Source organism: Scophthalmus maximus, chromosome 5 (assembly GCF_022379125.1).
Source record: "Scophthalmus maximus strain ysfricsl-2021 chromosome 5, ASM2237912v1, whole genome shotgun sequence".
Classification (NCBI taxonomy): Eukaryota; Metazoa; Chordata; class Actinopteri; order Pleuronectiformes; family Scophthalmidae; genus Scophthalmus; species Scophthalmus maximus.
In genome coordinates this window covers 17,442,166-17,465,232 of record NC_061519.1, presented here as the reverse complement: position 1 = coordinate 17,465,232, position 23,067 = coordinate 17,442,166, and the positions used below count along the sequence as shown (strand labels likewise).

Genomic DNA, 23,067 nt, shown 5'->3' with positions numbered 1-23,067 from the left:
ACTGTAGATTGTAATTTGTTTATGGTTGATTTTTGGCGAAGGACCATCTCCATGACAACTGTACAAACTCCACCCACCGTTGAAGACCAATGATATGGTTAAAGTCGGTGGGAAAAGCCAGCAAGTAACTTTTTAGTCAAAATTATTTCCTCACACTTCAATTTCCAAGGTAAATATGGAAATTTTTCTTTTCTTTATTAACATACGTGTAGTATTTTGCATGCATTTGGTATATTTATAATATGTCAGCCTTAACTAAAAAAATAACATTTCAGTAAGTGATTAAATAACTGAATAATCAGCTTTGTTTTAGGTATTCTGATTTGTTTTCCCCATATGTATCGTTGCATACAATCCACAGTTCATGTATTTTAGACTAAACAAGTGTTTGCTTTACACCTTGTTTAGGTCCTGCTCTCTCTCTCTTATAGGACATTGTAGGCGTGAACACACATGGTGTGATGGAAAGTAACTAAGTACATTGGCTCCGGTTCTGTATTTCGATGTACCTGTACTTGTACATGAGTATTTCCCAGGTATTTCCACTTTGAGCTACTTTACTTTCTTTGTTCTTTTACTTCCTGTATTTGTTCTGTTTCTGTTATCATCTACCCTGATAACATAACATAATGTCTTTCACCTGTTATCAATCACCCTTGCCTCCCTTGTGTATTTAAGCCTCTGTTCCTTGTCAGTGTGTCTGTTACTTGTTGCCTCGTGCCATGTCCTTGGTTGTGTTTTCCCTTGTGCTTACTACTGGACTTTGGGCCTGCTGTCCTGCCTGCTTGCCATCAAACCTGCCAGTAAGCCTGTTTTCATTTATTAAGATCACCTCACTGCTTCATTATTATCTTATTGTTTCTGCATTTGGGTCCAGGTAAAAAGCTTCAACTGTACAATCTGAACAAAACATGCAGCCAGCAGAAGTGCCTGGTAAGTTTTTTGACTTGTTGACATTCTAGTGGAAGAAAAAGACTCTAGACAAGGCGGCTGCTGTCAGGGTGGCAGGGTTATGTCCAAGAATCTCTTTGAGTGAAAGTCGTCTTGTCTGGCTGAGTCAAAAACCGTATTGATACCTTGGACTCCAAACCATAGATATAGTGGGACAACTCCCAGCCTGTCTCGCAAATCCAAGTGGGCTAGCTGTCTGACAGTCCCAGTTGCTCCACCTGTCTAGTTGTCAGCCTTCACCTCTGGCCTACTGCCTGACCTCCTGAGCAGTCCAGCCATCGCCCTGCGAAGAAGCTCCATCTGTCTTCTTGACCTCTGGGTTGTCGCTCGAGGTCTCCTACTCCATCCCTGTTTTGGCCCTGGAGTCTGCCCTAGGTCTCCTGCTCCACCCAGCACCCTAACCACTAAACTATTAAAACCTGCTTTCGTTTGTCCTAGCCCCCCCCAATAATAATAATAATAATAATAATAATAATATATTTCATACTAGCAAAAATTTGAGAAAACTGAAAAATGTATTCAATCATATGTAACTTAATTATTTTTCTGTTACATGTTCCTACTAATCGTGTGTGTGTACGTGTGTGTGTACGTGTGTGTGCGTGTGTGTGTGTGTGTGTGTGTGTGAAATCTTTTATTTCGTTATTTGGTTAATTTTAGGGATATATTTTACATAATTCTATCACGTGGGCATCCAGTGGGAAACCAGTCTGAACCAACTCCAGAGGATTTCTCCAAAGTGGCATTACGTAACCTCCCCTTATTTAAAAACCCGTATAATGTTGCAGTGACAGACTTCTGCCACGGGGTGGCGTCTCGCGACAAAGAAACGACCACCACGGCGTGTACATTCTGTCCCATGCGGTCGAGCTCCAGTCTCCTCCAACACAACGAAGCACGTTTGCCGCTGAGGCCAGGTCACACTTTAATTTCTCAGATCATGTATTCGTGCGAGGATGAGGAGAACACCGGCGCACGCACACCGAGTGCGGAGGGCCACGCATCGTGAGTGACACGAGGCCCAGCTCCGGCCACGGGGCGGTGCAGCTCCGGCTCGCCGCCGTCCAATGGCCGGGCTGCAATGTGCCTTCAGTCAGCGCGGAGTAAGCGCGCTGCCGCCCCGCCGACCAATCAGCGACGCGACTTCCCAGTTCCTGCTCTTATAAAGTTGGCTGGCTCCGGACGGTCGGTACCGGAGAATGAGAGAACCACTAGCGAGTCACCACACGACAAGACACTGGACCGGTCCGTCCTTTAGGGTTCTTTTCTCCAGTTTCCTCGTCTCTGCAGGTAACTTGTCCGCTCGCCGTCTCTCCTCTTGTTTCATCCAGTCTTGGACCTTTTTCTTAACACGGGGCATTTATCTCACTGCGGCGTCCCCGGCTTGTGATCCGGTCTGTTTTTCTGTGTTTTTCGTGTGTTTACATGAGGGTTTAGTCGTCGGTTGGCTGCTAGGTGGGCGATGAATTAAAACGAGGAAGCAAATGATGTAATGTTTCCTCACTCCGATTGTTACCGTGACAACAACATCAACAACAGTATCGGCAAAAGGATGTACAGTAGAGATGAGTTTCACTTGTTTGTTCTCGGTGCGTGTATGTTGGAGGGATGTGGTTTTCCATCCGCAACTCTCTGAAGAGATGAATTCAGTCAAAATAGTCTCGCACAAGAGATGGAAAGATGCCTTTCTGTTTTTTTCTTCTAAGTGGAGAGTGAGGGGAAACGCCTGGAAATGTGCTGCATGTTACATCCTCAGCCCTTTCTCGTTTCTGGAAGATGAGACAATGGTGGGGGGTTGCGCCCCCAAAGCCGGTTACGCAACACGTGATCTGGAGCACACCGCGGTCTCATACCTGCTCCCCCCTCTTCTTCTTCTCCTCCTCAGGTGTGTTGTAGTAGGAAATAAGATGGCCATGTCCGCCAGCGCCAGCTTGAGTAAAGCTGTCAAGCAGCAGTACATGGAGCTCCCTCAGGGAGATAAAGTCCAGGCCATGTACATTTGGGTTGATGGAACCGGAGAGGGGCTCCGATGCAAAACCAGGACGCTGGATTTTGAGCCCAAGAGCATCGAAGGTAAGCACCGGCAGCCTCTTCATAAAAACCTTGAGCTGATAAGGAGGATGTCCTAAGTACATTGTAATACAGCTTCCCCCTCCTCCTCCTCCTCCTCTTGCAGATCTCCCTGAGTGGAACTTCGATGGCTCCAGTACCTACCAGGCTGAGGGCTCAAACAGCGACATGTATCTGGTCCCTGCGGCAATTTTCCGTGATCCATTCCGCAAAGACCCCAACAAACTTGTCCTGTGCGAAGTGCTGAAGTACAACCGCAAACCTGCAGGTAAGCATGGAAACTCGAATCCTGTAAAGTTAATATTTAGTTAGTGAATTGAATAATCTGTGAAATGCTGCTGCTCTCCTCTACTGAGGAATATAAGAGTCAAATATAGTAAAAGAAACTGTTGCTGTTGTTGACATGAAGCAATGAATTGAGTCCTCTGACCGAGCAGATTTGTGGAGGATTTAAGTTGTGGCGTGTTGCATTGCAAATGCGACAAATATTTCATTGATCGAACACAAATGCACACACTGGCACTTGCACATACCCGTTCATTCTCATGTACATGCTCACTAATGCATTTCGGAGCGTAGGTTTGTTGACCTGCTATGTTGCGTATGGCAGAAATGAGAACATGAAATGGAATTAACAGATCAACCTATAAATAAGGAATTATGCACAGCTACATTGACTCATCTTGCACAAATTTTTACCATTTTTTATCTTTAGTGGACATCTCGCACCAGCTCTGGGACCCTGAAGCAATTCTTTATTGTTGCATTCTGTCCCATGCTGGATATCGGAGTTCCCAGAAATGTTTTAGAAGTTATTCTTTTTGGTATTTTGAGCGTTGGTCTTTTAACCCAAACGTTTTTCTCCGCAGAAACCAACCTCCGAATTTCATGTAACAAGGTGATGGACATGGTGGAGGACCAGCATCCTTGGTTTGGCATGGAGCAGGAGTACACCATTCTAGGCACAGACGGACATCCCTTTGGCTGGCCATCTAATGGCTTCCCTGGACCACAAGGTAAGAAGCCAGTTCAAAGCTTTTGCAAGGATTCCCTGCATGGGATCGCCACTCAATGTCTATGTGGTTTAACAATGTTCATGTTTGCAGGTCCATACTACTGCGCCGTGGGAGCTGACAAAGCCTATGGCAGAGATATAGTTGAGGCTCATTACAGAGCTTGTCTGTATGCTGGAGTGGACATCTGTGGCACAAATGCAGAAGTGATGCCTGCTCAGGTAATGACCGTGAAAATATGTATTTATTTATTTTTTTATTTTTTATGGTTTAAACAGTCTTTTCAAATAAAACTTATGGTGAACTTGTGTGTGTGTTTCAGTGGGAGTTCCAGGTTGGACCCTGTGAAGGGATCAACATGGGTGATCATCTCTGGGTGGCACGTTTCATCCTGCACCGCGTCTGTGAAGATTTTGGCGTTGTTGCCTCATTTGATCCCAAGCCAATCCCTGGTAACTGGAACGGTGCTGGCTGCCACACAAACTTCAGCACAAAGGAGATGAGGGAAGATGGTGGATTAAAGTGAGTGTCAAAGGCTTTTTTGTTACTCGAGTAGCTTGAATAATTTTAACATCACTTACGGGGAATTTTGTGACTTCTGCTTTCAGAGCCATTGAAGAGTCCATTGAGAAACTTGGGAAGAGGCACCGCTATCACATTCGTGCCTACGATCCCAAAGGGGGGCTGGACAACGCCCGCCGTCTCACCGGCCACCACGAAACCTCAAACATCGACGAATTCTCCGCTGGTGTGGCTAACCGTGGCGCCAGCATCCGCATTCCTCGCAATGTCGGCCAGGAGAAGAAGGGCTACTTTGAGGACCGCCGTCCGTCAGCCAACTGCGACCCGTACAGTGTGATCGAGGCCCTCATCCGCACCTGTTTGCTGAGTGAGGAGGGAGACGAACCTGCGGATTACTAAATCCACAACTCAAAAGACTGACTCCCACTGCCCTCCCGACTTTATCTTTTCTTTTAAAATAGTACTGTATTTTCATTTTTTTTCTCCCACTGAGATGATTTTAACCTGCATTTTAATGGCTTGAAGTTGGCTGGTCAACTTACAATATGACAAGGTAAAGAGATACTTGGTAGTCGTCACGAGCTGGTTAATAGCAGGGTACGGCTTTCCCCTCCACTTCTGAAGGGATTGGCTTTTGTAACAATGTTTTATAACCCATGTCATCTTTCCCTTTTGTCAATAACTGAAAGAACTAAAGCACATGGGCACTGAAGAGTAGAGCTGCAAAGGCTGGACAGCATGTGGAACTTAATAAATCTGACCAGTTCATGTACTGTTAATATATGTTGACCTGCCTTTCAACTGTCCAGTCTTCAATGTTACTAATTCTTTGACTTTTATGAAGTGTCTATTTTTAAATGGCAACGTTTGATGTCGTCAGATTTTGGCACACACTTGATTTTGACAACTTGTAGGTACACTTTGTAGATGTCTATACCCAGACGTATGTTGTTAAAATGTGGTGGATCTGTCCATAATGCCATTTGTAGATTTCCTCAAGGAGTTTTATCCTTTTGTTAACTGAGATATTGTAATGCACTCGATTTGGTAAAACGTCAAGTTTACTGAACCCGGTGTTTTTTATTGATACATTTAAAAACTTTTATTTTTATCACAACATGGCTGTGTGACTCATGACTTTAGAGAAAAAGATTAAAAGAATGGGTCTACATGTTTGGAAAATATGCTTTTTTTTTTATTTGCCATCTCACAGGAGTTACATGAGATAATGCTACTGTCATGCCTGTATGGTTAGATACAAGGCCACGGCTGTAAGCCAGTTAGTTTAGCACAGTGGAAACACGAAAGGCAAGCCTGGATCTGAACAACGGCCTCTAAAGCTCACTAATTAATACATTGGTAGATGGAAGGAGCCAGGCTGACTGCTTCTACTGAAGCTACATGAAGCCAATCGGCTGCCGGCTGTAGCCTTGTGTCTAATGCACAGATGAGTTGTATTGATATTTTTTCTCATCTAACTCAACAAAAGTTATTTTTCAAAAATGCAAAGTGAAACCATTAGTTTTAGACTGAATGATTCATAAACCTCCACACTCGGGGAGTTACCGTTCAAATGAAAATGACAGCAGCAGACAATCAGTAATACTGCGATGCAAATTTTCGTACAAGTTAACGTAACTGTTTCACATTTAAACAGCCGATGACTCAGCATTTTAATATGAACTGCACACAGGAGAAGTAAAGCGCAGGGTACACAAAGGTGACTCTCATAAAAGGATCTCAGGCTGCGGCTGCTGTCTCTTTTTTTTCTACGTCTTGGCAGGAGCTCAACAGGAGTGTGGTTTTTTTTAGGGCCGTGTGGGAAGTAACTGGAAACTGGTGTACTCGCGAGACACTTATCAGACTCCTTCACTGCAACAGCCCGAGGCCAGTGTTCCCAGAAGTGCTGAGTCGTAAACAACTACACAGCGCTGCAGATTGTTGTGGCTGTGAACTAGACCTGCTTTGTCTCGAGCCTGTTATTTACCAAAAAACAGAATCAGAAAAGCAGCAGATCAGACCTCGGTGACCGCTGTGCAGTCTGTCTCGTTGAGCTGAATGATAGCAAAGTATAACTGTATAAATGTGGATCTAAGGATTTCTTTAATACTTAAGCTGCACATTTAAAGTGCCTGCATGTGATGCTTGTGACCAAACTTTGCAGCTCAAAAAGAGTCACTGAGAGTTCAGAGTCAGAACTGCACACATATAAACGCGGTGAAGGAATTCTTTGTTTTCCCACAGACAGAAAAACATTGTAACCACATGTCACAGGAAGCACACATCTCCATTTTCACAGGACGTAAACATTTACTTGTGCTGTCCTCTCCCTACTTGCAGGGGGAAGGGTAACAACGTTTGCTTTGAGACCTTTCCCCTACATCCCAGCTGCCCTCACAACAGAACATTAGTCAGCTCACTGATTGGCTCTGCCAGGAACAAGTTAACCAATCATAAAGCTGAGAGCAGGTTGAAGCCTGTTTCAGGGGATGTTGCTTGACCTGGAGCCAACACGTGTGGCCTTTGTTTTGATTTTTGTTTTTGTGCAAAATCTGAAACCCCCTTTAAACTTTGTTTCGTGCAAACATCTGCGGGGGTCACAGAATGCATAGCTTGGGGGGAGAAAAAACATTTGCTTAAAATGTGTTATGAATGTACTATGCCATAATGTATGGAACAAACAAAATTGCTAAGTAATTGGGGATGATCTGGCACAATAATAGCTATTTTGCTGCCTACATTCATAGCGTAGATGCTGTGCAGAGTAGCAAGACATTAGTGGAGGAATAGTGGGGGTTATGTTTTACAGTACGTCGTACATATGTGCACTCATTTCGCCCTAAACCCCAAAACCTCATTCACTGACTGCCACACAGTTACAGGGGAACCCAACTGATCCGCCCTGGGTCGAAGCCAAGAATTCCTCGTAAAAACCTCCATTAACAGACGCAAACAGGAACACCATGTACTTTTCCCCAACACCCCACCTGTGCCAATATTTTTTTTATATCCCTTTAGACACCTGGATAGTCAGAACATGTCAAAAAACATATAGTTACACAGAAATGTATGGATCTTTAGCTAGGAAATTTAGCTCTACACTTGGTGTTCTCTTCCTCCTACATCCACTAGAAATTTGTAAAGCCATCTCAGGATGTGGGGAGTTTGCCACCTCCTTACAACGTGTGAAAGCCATCCACCACTTTCTCGCTTCGAGGCCAATTACGGGGCTCCATTTGCAAAAGTCGTCCAAGCCCCCTCCTGCCTGGGAAGCTGAAAACGACAGGGGAGACACTGGACAAAAGATGGAGACGGATGCTGCCCTGTTGCCATGACAACCACCAGAATGTACAGGCTGGATCGTGGTGGTTCCTGTGTTGAGCGGGAGAGAGGAGGGAAAAAAAACATACATCCATGTTATGCAAGGAGTGAGAAAAAAAAACATGAAATGGGGTCTCATAAATGGGGCTGCACCATAACCCCCTGGCCAAACACAGCGTTAAGATTCTAGTCAGTTAGTAAGCACTCGCACAAAGAGAGAGCAAATGTTCGCCAACTTTGCACCATTTTTACATATTTGTTAAAACCGTGCCTGATATTTTGGTAATCTAAAAAGTAATAGCGCATTTAGATGCAATAAAAGTAGCATGTGCAATTTGAATCCATCATTTTTTAAGGTTGCAGCTTTGCTGTCAGTGCGCGTGCAGTGGCTGTCCTCATTCGTGCTGTGTTGTTGTGTAACGCATCATACTAGCTCAAACCAGTACAAGCTCCTCTTTCCATAATGTGCAGCAGAAGAAGGGAACTGCATTAGAGCCACGACTTAGGAAGCGGAGAGAACGATGACATTTGCAAAACAGCTTAGGAAGAAACTGTTTTGCACTGTTTTGTTCTTTGTGCAAAATACTGCAAAATACATCGGCACGGAATGGAGAGGAATTTTCAGTGAGGACTGTGTTGTCTCATGGCTCTTTTCTTGGCAAGCTGCAAATGAAAGAGAAAAAGAGCCTATATTCAGAATATCCGATGGGCTTTTGAGTATTTAAAAAAAACACAGTGACAAAAATATAGATATTCTTGTGAACGTGTTTTCGTACGTAGCTAAATCTAGTTTTTCTGGGAATTGCTTTAACCTTTCTTGCAGATCCCTCTCCCACACATGTATACAACATCAACTCTCACATGCCTCTGCACAAACCGTCTCACGTGCGCTCATAAATTCTCGGAAACACATGTGCTAACTCAGCCCTGTCTGCAGGGGCAGAGGATAACAAGCTGCTGCATGTTGACTTCCACGGCACTGTAACACATTCACAGAGTTTGGCTTTTTCACACAGACAGATCCTGTGTCCTGACTAGAAGCATCCTGACTGGCTGAGAGCCGTGGTGTGATTGGGCTGTTGCCGGATCCCGATCCAGCCACTCCAGCTTACCTGCACCCTGATTGGTCACGTCCTTACGAATGACACAGTGACACAGTTTTGACTGTGCTGCCGCAGCACACGTGCAGCAACACAGTTAGTCTGCCTTTATTTCTGTTTGTGGAAGATATTGTACATAGTGAGGATCAAAAATGTGTTTTTGGCAGTGCAATTGAGTAAATACAGGTGAGATTACCAGTTTGACAGGAAACAATGATTGCTTTTGCAAGTAACAATGCTATAAATGTGGGAAACGTGCAGATATGTGTTCAGTTATCAGCATTTAGAAAGGTGGCTGTATAAGTTGGCGCTTGTATGTTGTTGCACAATCATACTGAACCAATCTGGACTGCAGGGCAGGATCCGCATCCACATTTTTTGCACTAGAGTAAACATATCTTTTTACGAAGCACCCTGCAATGCTCCAAATTCTTGCATAAAGCACCGGTCATCCTCTCATCTACTGCTACTTGTGTGAGGAAAGCAAAAGATGAAGTTTTAGTTAACCAAATGTAGCTTCTAGTTCACAAGCTGTCCCAGTCACAAACAGTCCTGCACAGTCCCCCCTGTAGTTCGACCAGTCCCCACACTTTCATGACTTCAATAGCTGGCCAGATGCCAGTACTCTTCCTACTCCGACTACACAAGACGTTTTCCCCTCCCCCAAAGCCTCCAGCTGATTTATCTGCGGGGGGTTGTCCCTTCTCGGACACATGAAACAATGGCTGACCCGCACCCCCCACAAGTGCTCTTTCTGTGTAATTTTCCATATATTGTTGAGGCTTGGAGAGAGACAAAAACATCAATGTTTTAACAGAAATGATAAGATAAAAATTTTTGGCAAGAACATTTTTCCACATGTTTACCCAGTAAGACGTCATAACCCCAAGCCCCCCCATAATATAAAATTGAATTTGTTTATGTGGGGATGATCAGCGGACAGTATTGATATAAAACAACAAAAAGCACAATGCAAGGCAAGGAAAATATCATATATTTTCTGATATTTGGAAAGTGGTTACTGGTTTACTGAAATACACAGACTCACAAGTAAACTCCCAATAACGTTAATTGCAAATTCAGAAATGTGGTAATATGATACTATTTGCAATAATGTGTGGGGACACAATACTTTGAATTTTGTGCTTCTCAGCTGTATAAAGGAGTCATGTTCACAGTGTGTGATGCTCGAAGTGGCTTCTCACATGGTCGTCATTGTACTATGCCTGTTTGTTCAAAACACGTTAATGTTTCCGGTCAGCTTCAGTGGTGAATCAATAGTTGATGAAAACCACCTTATGATGACACATTCATAAGTACCTGCACCCTGCGTCACAATGCGATGTTTATTTTTGTGGTGGAATAAAGAGCAGCATAACACGAAGGAGCTTGAGTAAAGTTCAAATACCTCAAAACTATAAATGAGTACAGGACTTTATGTACTAATGTCATTTGCTTTAGCACTCCCTTGTTTTCTCTGTGCTGTCCTGATCTGGCTAATCATGTCTGTCCTTTGCGCTGCTGAGCAAATAATAAGAGCAATCAGGTTTTGACTAATTTACTGAAAAATAAATACATCCAGGAGATCGAGTGGTCCAAGTGAAATATTGCAAAAGATTTGGACACGGTTGCTTTGTTATGAAGGAAAACACTGGGGAAATAGGGTACATATCAAAAATAGCAGTTTCTATTCTGAGCCCTGGTCAGAAATGGTTCTGGGTTATGTACAGTATGTATGTATGTATGTATAATGCTGACTCAATATATCTGCTTTTCAAATGTCACATTTCACAAGGTATATTTGGCAACTACACAGAATGACCAAACATGTGCCTGCTCAGCCACAGATCTTTCCTGACGTCTGATTGACAGGATGAGAAAGTATTGTCTTGTTTGAACACAGGGTAATCTAATCTGAATATAATCAAATCATTTGTCAATACACTGCTAATGCGTTTGTTGTAATGACAAACTATAGTAATGTACTTACTCTCTCTCTCTCTCTCTCTCTCTGGTTCTCTTCCTAACATGTTTACTTCTCCTCAGTTTCCAGTCTTTCAAGGTGGATTTGTTCCAAACGGGTTTTTAATTTATCAAAATCAAAGCCTGGAGAGAATTCGGGTCAGTGCTGCAATTAGGAGCAAGATATAAATATCACACAGCGCACACACACGTGCCACGTTTTAAAGAGGAAATGGACAACCTTTGAACTCAAAGACACCATCCACACTTATATTGGTCCTGGCCACTGGGACGTGGGCTTTCACAGAAAAATGCCGACTTGATTTTCCGGCACAAAGGAAATGCGTCACCTTTTTCGTAACCAAAAGGAAGAGAATAGTGTTCTCCCGGGGTCCACCCCCAATGATGGAAATGGCCCATGGTGGAACAGCAGAACTGACAAAAAGACAAGTCAGCCTTGCGAGAGAGAAAGAATCCAGCTGACGGAGGAACAAAAGCAGGCAGCGAAGGAGAGATTGAAAAAGAGATAGAACAAGAGTGAACCACCAACAGGCCTCCATGCCATGGAGAGAGATCCAGGACTTGTGAGGCTTCAAAAACAAACATGTAGTGTGTTTTCTTTCTGCTAGATCAGTAAGAAGCACAACCAGCTTACTTATTGATAGGCCACTATGAACATTCGAGGCCAGAAAACGAAGTAGGCGCTTCAGTGAACATACTTCTTTCTTCTCTTCCATTATCTACAAAAAGGGGTGTTGACAACTTCCTCAGGAGCTCTGAAGAAAAGTACCTGCGTCCTTACTAACGTCTTGCTACAACAAACAACAATACCACCTGGAACCACTAGGGGCACGACAGTCGTCTGTGGCCTCTTTAAGGTACAGATATTCATCATCAGAAATAAGCATCACTCCCTCAATCACTCATTCAGTATTTCCTATTATTCCCTCATTTTCACACTCAGGAGAGGCACGGCGATTACACAAGAATGAGCCAAGAGCTCATTCTTGAGGAAACAAAAGTCATTCTAATCCAAAAGAAGAGCAACCAGTAAATCAGTGATCTGATACTGTGATTTATAGTCACTCCCTAAAAACTGGGTCTTTTTTTTTTCTCTTTATTTCCTTTTTTCTTTTGCAGCGTGGAATTGATATTAGTGGATAAACAAAAAATCGGTGGATTTCTTGTCTGATCACCGTTTCTTTTCCGACCGCACCGCATCCGCCTCACACCGCACTACACAATCAGCACACTGCGTGTCCTGAGGATATCAAGACAGGCCTCAACTCAGCATGAGGAAAACAACCTGGGTAAGGTCCATTGTTGGTTGTGGTGAACAGGCACTTCCTAAGGTCCAGAGAATGGCAGTGGTGGGACAGAGAGTAAAAAAACAAGTGCTTTGTCTTTCTTTGTTCATATATCCATGCGGTTCTAGTCCTGACCAGCTAAGACAGGAGAAGCCCGTCTGTCAGTTTCCCTATTGAACACCTCTCACTATTGTTTATAGGCATAACAAAAGGAATGCTTATTCTTCCAGGATGCGTGTTGACCTGTTTTTCACCCCCCCCCCCCCCCCCCCTTTCAGCGCACGCACAAGCATAAACTGATGCTCCAGTGCTCACACATGTCTCTGGTCAAACTGCGTTTATGAAGTCGGCTCATTAAAGGCACTGGGAACTGAAGGGACTCGCCACAATGTCAAACTGCTTCTCCGCCATAAAGAAAACAATTAATATCATCCAGAATGCCTGACCTGAGTCTGGATAGGGCACATAGCAGTTGGACAGAAAACAAGGGAGATTAAACGTGATATTCATTTAATCTCGACTGTTTGTTCTGGCTTCAAGATTGAGATATGAGTTACATAAGACGTCGAGGTGACTGGGTGAGGCAGAGAAGTGTGATGCAATGTTACGGCGATGAAATGTTTGGTGAAGTCGCTGGTCACTTTGAAAACATGAGCCAGTTGATGTAAGAATGTTGAAGACTATTGGTATATTTGAGGAAATTTGTAACAACTATTTCTTTGGTTTTCGATTTAGTTTTATTTCTGTGGGGTTATGCAGAGGTCGGACGTTAGTTGAGTAGTTGGTCCTTGAGCGTGGCCCAGGACATAAGGGGTGATTGCTCAAAGAATGTGGTCATATGTGGCCCACACCACCTCCGATCGGAGAGATCAGAGCTCAGTGATCATCACCGCATCACCTCAAGTACCTCAAACTTGCTCTAAAGTACTGTATTTAAGGGGGAATGTACCTGTGTTTCACCACACAGGCTTTTCAGAGGCACACCCAGAAGGTAAAGAGAGTCTACACACCTAGATTTTTCAGCAGCAGTTGATTTTTAATCTCTAATAATATACATGGAGTGGAGCAGTCGAGCCGTGAAGAAGCGTAACACATGACGGAGGACTGACGCTGTTCCCCGCCATTCATCGCCACTGAGTCATTTGCAGGTAAAGACAGGCCCTGAGTCGTTTCAACAAGCTCGACAAGAATAACAGGTGATCTGAGGACAGAGCGCCGTGAGAACAGCTGAAAGACCGAGGGTCCCGCCTCAGATCACCCTGTGGTGTAAACAGGTGAAATCTGGAACGATTACAAAAATACAAACTTGTTCTGCCTCTCACTTGCGTTCACTTTGTCCCCTCCAAGAGTGACGTGACCTACACTGGTCTGGTATGACATAATCTGCGGGATGTATGGCCTGTGCGTGCGTCCGTCCGTGTTTGTGTGGGTGTGTCTTTGTGCGTGTCTGTGCACATGATTAAACATGTAAAACACACTGACCCTCGGGGTGAAGATTATTCAAAAAAAGACAACGCTCACAACATGATTACAACTTTGATGATTACATAACGATTGCAGTGTGACAGCACACACATAAGTAGTTCCTCAGTTTCGTATTCGTCTCAAATCCTCTTGCTTTTGTAAATGAGTTGTTTGTGTCGAATGAAACAAAGCTTCAATTTGATACAGCTTACATCTTCACCTTTAAAGGGCCATTCCGCCAATTTTTCACAGACACTCAGTTTACTTGTGCAGGGTAATAACTCAGCCTTTAAAAAGGAGTTGTGTATTTGTAATGTCCTCTGTGGCTGTGGAGGAGTTTTGCTTTTATGCTCTTAGACAACAGATTTTCAGCCACCACTCTGTTGCAATGACACTGACAACTATCGGGATAGAATGACAAGCAATGTGGTACAGGTTAGATTTAGGATAAGGACTTTTCCCCTCAGCATCAATTGTTTTTTTGATTTAATTAGCATCAGCAACTTCTCTACAATTTGTACATAAGTCCGTTTCTCTCTGTACAAAGTCATGTTTGTCTAATTGCTTCTTTGCTTTGGTTTTGATTCATTTTTATTTGTATCCCTTTCTCATTCACATTCTCATTCGCATTCAAAAAGTGGTATAGTTGATCAGGCTCAGTCTCTAATCTTTGCTCCTACTGTATCAAGCACTGATTCAAACAACAGGAGCAGACCGGCTGCTGCTGCTGCACGATTGCCAACAGCTTGTTTAGCAAGCCATCACAGACAGACGAAAGCTCCACATAAACACACAAACACACCCACACACAAACACACACACACACACACACACACACACACACACACTGCATCATGCCTATTTCTACATCTTCTGTTGGTTTTATTGGAATCTGCCTGCACCGCATTTGTGTCATTGTTTCCTTCAATGGAAAAAAAAATCCGTATTGTCTGGAAATGTCAAGATGACGACAACAACAGCAGATAAATCACGCACTGAACACTAAAGTCTTCCTCCTAACCCAGAGATTTAAAAAAATAAATACACAAAAGCGGTGCCCTTTCCAACCCCCACACCCCTTTGAGCTCCAGTAAGATTAAAGGCTGATCATGTATCTGATGGTGCCACAGCAAGTTTCTTTCTGCCATTAGTCTGCTGCAAAGGCCTAATCCCAGCAAATCCATTATTTTCCTCAGGACATCCAACACACACAATACTGCAAGCCTTAACTGTGCCACGACAACAAGTCGGGTAAATGAGTGGAGGAGCAAGGAATAAAAACTGCTGTGTTGCCACTGAACGGAATGTCATCACGGCGAATAAGTTTTCCTCTAATCCACGGAGCCGTAATCAAAATAGAACGACGCACAGCAGACGGGAATGACGCATTTTCCCATAAGGCTGAGTTCTTGGTGTCCGTCTGCAGCCTGTTCAGAGTAATAGGATCACTGCAGTGGAGGGCCAAAGGTTTTAGGGAGGTCACGAAAGCAGTGGGGGGAGTGCAGCCGGCCGCTGAGACACCAGTGATTGGACAGATGCACGTCTCATCCTCTTTGAAGTCAAAAATCATGCGTCCAAGAATGTGTGTAGAGAGCGGTATAGTAAAAGACTCTGTGAAGCCACATTCTGACATGACGTTGAACATATTGAGGTCGGTAAAACATAATAATAGCAAACATATTGTGGCCAAGAGAGCTCAACAACTTCTGAAAGACATTCATTTTAATTATTCTCCACTTTGAGAAAACATGGGCAGCATTTAAGAAGTAGATGAATGGAATAAAACCTACAAAAATACAAGACACATTTATAAATCTGAAACCACATACAGGGCACAGAGAAATGTGCTGCAAATATTTATTGCAAAAAATGTTTCTTGCAGATTTAATATTCTGACTGACTGATTGCAGCATAGCGAGATATTGGCTATTCACCTATAGCAAAAGTCTTTTACTAATTTGCAAAGACTATATAAAATTGGACGTTGTCACTGGGTCCTGAGAGAGGCCGATTCGGAAGAGTCTGAAACTTGTATTCTCTGGAATGAGCAGTAGAAGGCGACTCCACTGGCTGAAGGTTTCTATAGAAGTCTATGAGAAAATGACTCGACTTCTCAGTAGATTTATTACAAACTACTTTCCCTTTTACGTAGCTCCATTTTTCTGAATGACTTGCAGTGTTTCTTTGTTTTTCATAATTCATATTTCATTAAAGTGGTATCAGTTTCCTCGTCAAAGCTTCCAAAATGTCAAACTATCCCTTTAAGTTGCTTTGCACTGACGTCACCCAGCCACTGTACAGTTGAGTCAACATCTATTAAACTATTTGTTGTGATTTTTTTATCAGGGGGACGTTCATATTTTATTCATATTTTGATAATTGTGTGATATCTCTGTGGCTTCTTGTTATACAAACAGCTGTAATGAAACACCACTCTGTCCTAATCCTCTTCCTCATCACGACTGTCTTCACGCCAGTGAATAGTGAAGCACTGACCTTGAGGGCTCCTCCATTAGAACGAGTCTTTACAATCTAAATAAAGTACATATCACATTGATAATCAGGCCTGTGGAAAGCCAGGCGCTGCAGCTGTCTCTGCAAAACGACCTACGTCAACAGCAAGGTGAAACTGAGATTACAGGCTGGATAGACGGACCATAATCTTTCCCGCAGATGTTTGACTTTTACCAGCTCAAACAGGACACGGAGACAAGGACATATAACTCTACCCTTTGGATATTGACATCTTCATAGACTTATAAAACACTCATTAATAGGTTTTGCAGTTAAAATAAACACCTTCAGTCTAAAGGCTCTGCAGAGGCTCGTAACAGATACAAATGAAGTGTGGGGACTTGTGTCTCCTTCCTCCCACCCCGAGACGTGGCTATGTTTTCACACCTGTTAGTTTGTTGCTCCGTCACCAGGTCCCCTCAAAAACGTTCCATAACATTTGCCGGACACATCCTTCCGGGAAACAAAGGCTCATTTTTTGAAGTGATTTGAATTTCAAATCTTTGTTATATTGCATTTTTCCAGACATTGCCATGAGAGAGACTGAGGAGGACATATACAGAGGAGACGTTAAGTAAAAACAAAAGCTCCATGATTTTGAAAGGCTTTTCAGAAAACCAAAGCACTTTACCAAAATTCACAGACACTCAGGAATGAACAACTGCGGTGAGTTATCACAACTGTAATGATATACCCTTTCATTCATGTTACAGATTAATTCAACAGGAATATGGGCGTATTTCATTAGCTGAAGCAGTCGCTTGCCAAATGAACTCATGTTGCATTGTAGCCAAAAGTGAGCTTGGACGATGCTCGAGTCTCGTGTGCAGGTACTGCACAATCAACTGGCTTCATCCTAATGAATGAGAGGAATAGGTTTTATTTTCTTGCAGAGCTACAACCGGACGCAACACTACTACCAAGCTCACATGGTTGCACATGATGACTGGGACAGAGGTAGTGTTTTTAGTCACACTTCGGTACAAAATGTGATGTCTTTGATCACGTGACCTCTTCCCTCCATGACTTAGAAAAGCCACAAATCTTCTCAGAGATGCTTTTCACATCTGCAAAGACTGAGTGTGACACCCAAAACATAGATTTAGGAGAATCTCTTTAACCTAATAAACCATAAATCAATCACAGGCTCATGTTCCGCACCAGTAAATGTCTACAAAATGTCTACATTTGCAAAGTGGTCAACCCTTCACCTTTGCACATAAACAAATATTAAAATGTGTTGACTGCATTGTAACAAAAAAAATACAAAGACATGTCTCAACCCATTTTAATTTTTATTACATTTTTTAAATGATGATTAAGAAGAATATGAAGACCAAACTATTGCCACTAATATATAAATGACAACTGTATTGAAGTAGTTAGGGTTATTCTACTGTGATGCAGTTAACTAAAAAATGCCTAGCATACTTGGCGTGTTTTTTAACTAAAGTTAACAGATGACGATTGGAAAATACAAGTTTGATATTTCTTAAAAATTGGCAACCAAAAAAAAAACGAATCACCTTTCATTCGGCAATGAAACTGGGTCCTGATCAGCTGCTTCCTGAGTTGCAAAGCTCGAGGTCTAAAGATTCAAACCCGGGTGAAAACACTGTGAACTCTGAAGATAGGGATTGCCCTCCAGTGGCCAGAGGAGAGAGGATTTGCAGAAAGTGGGGGCAACCTCAGGGCAGCATTGCTCAGGAACATTATTTAGGCAGCGTTGCATACAGGGCCTTTCATATGTCTTCCAATGACCGCACAATTGATCATATACTTGCAAACTTTAGCAACAGCTTTTTTTTTTTCAGTTATGTTTAGCATTGTCAGGACGTGTACAGCGGCCGTCATGAACGAGAAATGCACATACAGTGAAACTCCAAAAGACTGACAGAGGAAACATGAAAATGTGCAAATTTCCAGCAGTTTTTGTTGCAACTAATACATCTCGAATGTTTCCAGGTGCCCTCTCCCCTGGTAAGACACGATGTTCAGTGTTCACATATCTCCAATGTGAACCTAATATTTAATCAAATTTAATGCAAAGACGAATTGATTCATTCAAGAGATTTTTGTTTTTGTTTTTTAAACTCTTGATAAGCTGAGTCCAGGCTTGGTCTCCAAAAGGATATGAACTGAAACAAGAGCCTGTCTTGTTCAACTTGGCAGGATTTTCAAATCCACCCGAAATAAAGTAACCAGAAATTCTTTATTACTAAATAATACAAAGTTCCTGGAAACTTACAGTATGTGTGGAGAAACACACACCTTGTGGATACTGTTTCTCTTCTTTTTTTCTCGTCTGGCCCAACTTCCTCTGAAGCACTTTCACATCTTCTTTGTCATTCTGGTTCCCCAAAGATAAGTGTTGACAAAAGCATGCCGATAGGTCCACTCATTCCCACCCGTGAAACCTTCACCAGTCTTTTGAACTTTCATAGTGGCATTTTGTTTTTTTAAAGGCTGTATTGTCTGCGTTTTTCTTTTAATTTCTACATTCAAGTTGTCTGGGCATCATTTACATGTAATCAGGTGAACTCACACTGGTGCTCTCTTACACAACTTGCCACACAGCCTGTCCCAGGTTGCTCACTGCACCGTGGGAACCGTATCTGTAGAGAGCAGCGCATTGTGGCACTGGAGCCGTCAGGAGGGACAGTGGGATAAAACAGGAATTGTCCTTCAGCATGGACCCAATTCATCGGGTTGGCACGCAGCAGCCTGTTCGTGTAACAGTGTCACATCACCCGACCCAACCCGAACCTAGAATCCTCAGATTGTTCCTCCCTGGGGTGTAACAGTGAGTCCAGAGTGCAGGCACTACTATTCAACACACCCTGCTCCATTGAGCTGAGCCATCTCAATTAAAACTTTAACACAAAGACGACAAATGGCCTCTTTTTAAAAAAAACAGATGTTTACAGTGACTCTCTGACGCCTGTCGTCAGTCGTAGCGTTTTCACAGAGAATTTTTCGATATGAGGAATTCATGTCTCAACAGAATAAAGTCCTTTATTGTGGGACAAGGCTGGATCTGTGTGTATAAAAGCAGCCACGTTTTTAGTGTCCTTTTTACAGTCATTTAACCATTCTCAGCACGTTATGGTGATGATAAAATTTATGGAAAATGACTCTGAACTTTACAACCATGTGATCAGTTACAAAATGTCAGGTCGTAGCCTCCAGAGGAGCTGACTATGAATCAATGATAATTTCATACAATGCCGGATATAATATGCACGTTTTTAAGTATAGCTTTAATGAAAAGAGATGAAACCACTAGTCTGGTAATCCATAAATCTAAATTAAGAGATTGTTGTTAAGACATTTGAAGATGTCACCCCTGGTTCCCCTAATATTTTTTTCATAAAACTTATTATATTTCATGGACAAACCGATCAATCCAAAAAAATGTCCAAAGATTAATTAAAAATAACATTAACAATAATCCTTAATTGCAGCCCTGTCAAACAAAAGTTATATCAGTCATATTGAAAATTATTGCATTTAATGTTACAGGTGATTACTGAGGATTAATCTTCTTATTCTTATGTTGATCAACTAATCTATTAATATAGCATTGATTGAATTTAAACAGTTTGAAAGAAAATACATGGTAGGTTTGTTTTTTGCAGAACAACTACTCGGTCACGTTTGTGTGTGAAATACGACAACCTTTGGCTGTGGTCAAATTCTGGAGCTACCTTTAGTTCATAGTTGACTGTGTGCACCCTGTGTCACGAGGTCAAGGAGAGGTCAGGGCTCACATAAAGTAAAACCTAACCGGCTGACCTGCACCGAGAAGCAGCATGAATAATGACCATGTGGTCGTTGTACTGCACGACAGCGCAACCAGGTGCAATGTGTGATCCTTGAAATCCCTTGAAATCGGAAATGCTTTGAATTCAGATCGGTACTTTTTAACCCTACAATTGCTATTTAACACTGAATGAAGGCAGAGGTAAACCATTTGCGATTCTCATTTCCAGATTGCAACCTGCTGCAGTGAAAGACAGCGAGGGATGTCACCAAACGTCCAAACCCATCATGAGACCAAGTCCAAACCAATTCTGACACCATGAAATTTAACTCGGAAGCCCATTGTTCATGGCTGTATGATAATTAGAGCTGGACTTGCTGGCTGTTTATGTAAGAGGGGCTTGTTTATTCATAGTGAGTTCAGTTTGTGCGAAAGCCCGTTCAGATCTCAATGGCTCCATTATTTGGAGAGTGGCTAAAGCCTCTTTCAGACTTCAAACATAAGAAGCCTCCCACTCAGGCACGTTGGCTTGGGGATCTGCAAAAACTGAAATTCAATCACTCGGCGTATGCAGCTATGTGCAGAACAGTGGGAAAATCGGAATATATGAGGCCTCAATTATCGTGTCCCAAAACTATTATGTAAGTTCTGTTCTGCTTCGCACATTCTGGGAAACACCTGAGTTCGCCTTGTTCCTGGTGTAGTCTGGGAAGTAATAATCACACGCAGCCAGTTTCATCTGTGGCCATAACACCACAGCTTCACGTGAATGTGAACGGCTGAGGACGCATTACATGTCCACTGACCTGTTAACAGAATGTTCCGTATGTTCCACGACACCGAGGAGAAAAGGCGGACACACAGCTGGGTCATTGTTCTTGACAGAGGGTATGGAGTGTGCAAAGCCTCATTAGGAGCGGATGGCTGTAAGCCTCTTTGACTGTACTCTCTGCACCGGCAGACACTGAACCAGGTAGAGTGCAGTGAGCGCAAGCTGCGCAGTAAAATCAGTTCCGTACCGACTGAAATATGCGTAAGCTTTATCGCCATGCCGTGTATGGAGAGGTCAATACCTGTCCCCCATTCACTGCAGTGAAAGCTGGTGGAGGATTTAGCTTGTTAAGGGAGTCTGGAAACGGAACAAGTGCTCTTCCTCCACCCTAACTCCTTGTGCGCTCCTCAAAGGCCACCGCCATCCTACTTCCCTGAGCACAGGACACACTGGTTCCCAGTAGAGTCCACTGAACGCCAAAAGAAAGGAAAATAATCCTCAAACACTAATCCGCTCTAAAATCCCTTTGATTTTCTGTGCACAGAACAAGGGGATAACACTCTGGTACAGTAGATGCATGAATGCATTAAATCAAATTCTATGATATTGTCAGGTTGTTTGCCCTGTAATGATGTGTTGATTGGTTGCCAGAGGAGCCACAGATCTGGAGATGCGATGACAGCAGCCATTCATTGTCCGGTTGAGTGAAAGCAGCTTCTCTTGATTACACTGATCTCACCATCACGCTGCCTGCGTCACAAGGCTAACCACATGCCAACCACTGGGTAGGCGACACTGACACCGTGCACAGTTATCCCTGGCATCTCACAAAGCCTCTGAGCTCAGCACAGGGGGGATCTCAAAATGACAACGTTATTTAAAGGTGCAAATAGCTTTATACAATAAAAAAAATTAATTTGCCTTTCATCGATGTTACTTCCTGACTGAGGTGTTCTCAGTGTGAACCTTTTTTTTTATCAGTTGCCTTAAATTGTTAAATGAAACTTCCATACACTGATTGCTTGCTCAGCATTAAGTACTGTGTAGGATATTTGACAAATATTTTACTTTACACAACAATAACTAAATGCATTTTTAATGGTTTCATAATTCCATTCATCCATTCAATGGTATTTATTTGTATATTTGGTATATATTCGATTCACTAATGCTTAGGTTTTATATCTCACATTTCAGTTAATTGAAACTATAATAACATAATTAAAGCTTTAGCACATTTAATTACCTTAAAATATATATTTTTTTACTTATTGATTTCTTAACATATTATTATGTAAGCACTGAAAATGTATATAATTTTCACAGTCACATTCTACAACCTCTGAAGTTGTTTCTCTGTCACCCTCTCCAGTTTTTTCGACCATAAAATCCATTTGATTTCCAAAGATAATCTTAAATTTCTGAGCAAACTAACTAAATTCCAACACTCCCTCTCACTCTTTCCTTTCCTCTTGTTACGTCTGCACTCTTTGAGTAATGACATGCACTAACCTGTAAGGGTAATAACCACCGCCTCCTCCTGCGGCTTCACTGTGTCAGACTTCTCAGTAAGCAGTTTGTGAGCATTATGCAAGGGAGGTGACTTTGCTCTTCATGAGTCAGCTGTGTCGAGTCTTGTGTCAGGAGAAGTTGAGGAAACAGCCGCTTCCTTGTGTCGCCTGACTTTCGTTTTTCTAGTGAGCCGGTAAAACCTCTCTTGGTTTTAGTTGAAACACTCATCACGGAATTTCTGCTCATGGAGTCTGCCATACACTCTTTTAGCAGTAACCCAATACATCATAATATGAATAATTTGGACGCAGTTGGGTGCAGTATAGGAAAACACTGAAGAATTTGGTCTGACCTCTGAACGACCAGGTGTTTTAACAAAGGTGTCTTTAAGCTGCCTGTCTGGTATTCACTTGTTTTCTTTTGCCCTCTCAGTAACACATTCTAATGACTGGTTTTCAGTTTCATGTGATTCTTTTTTTCTTTCTTTCTTTCTCTCAGTCTTTCTACAGCCCGGATACCATCAGGTGAATACGTGTAATCAGATCGGGAGGAGAGGACGGGTTGTTCAGTTTCAGGTCCACTGCAAACACCTTTAGAAACAAATTTGAGCAGGAACAGCACAATAACTGGTCTGGCCAGGGAATAGCTTTCACAGCCTGTTGTTCAGCCTTAAATATATCAACTGTCAATGTCACTTTTAGTTTCAATCCTTTGTGCTTCCTTCGGTTGCTGATGAGAATGAGATAACCCAGACTTGCATGTGGTTTTACATGCTTGCAAAAACCTCCACAAATCA

At 42.6% G+C, this 23,067-nt stretch overlaps 1 protein-coding gene and 1 long non-coding RNA gene across 2 annotated transcripts; one reads left to right on the top strand and one right to left on the bottom strand.

Moving 5' to 3' along the window:
- The first annotated feature begins 1,989 nt into the window (after positions 1–1,989).
- Positions 1,990–5,727, top strand: LOC118311494 (glutamine synthetase). Its single transcript, XM_035635422.2, has 7 exons — positions 1,990–2,241; positions 2,837–3,024; positions 3,128–3,289; positions 3,891–4,037; positions 4,128–4,255; positions 4,357–4,556; positions 4,643–5,727. The coding sequence occupies exons 2-7, from the start codon at positions 2,859–2,861 to the stop codon at positions 4,953–4,955; spliced, it is 1,116 nt and encodes a 371-aa protein (XP_035491315.1). The 5' UTR covers positions 1,990–2,241; positions 2,837–2,858; the 3' UTR covers positions 4,956–5,727.
- Positions 5,340–22,390, bottom strand: LOC118311498. The gene is made up of 2 exons (XR_007030761.1): positions 22,272–22,390; positions 5,340–7,928 (listed from the first exon to the last, which is right to left on the bottom strand). It is a non-coding gene; the product is annotated as an uncharacterized LOC118311498 (long non-coding RNA).
- Between the last annotated feature and the right edge of the window lie 677 nt (positions 22,391–23,067).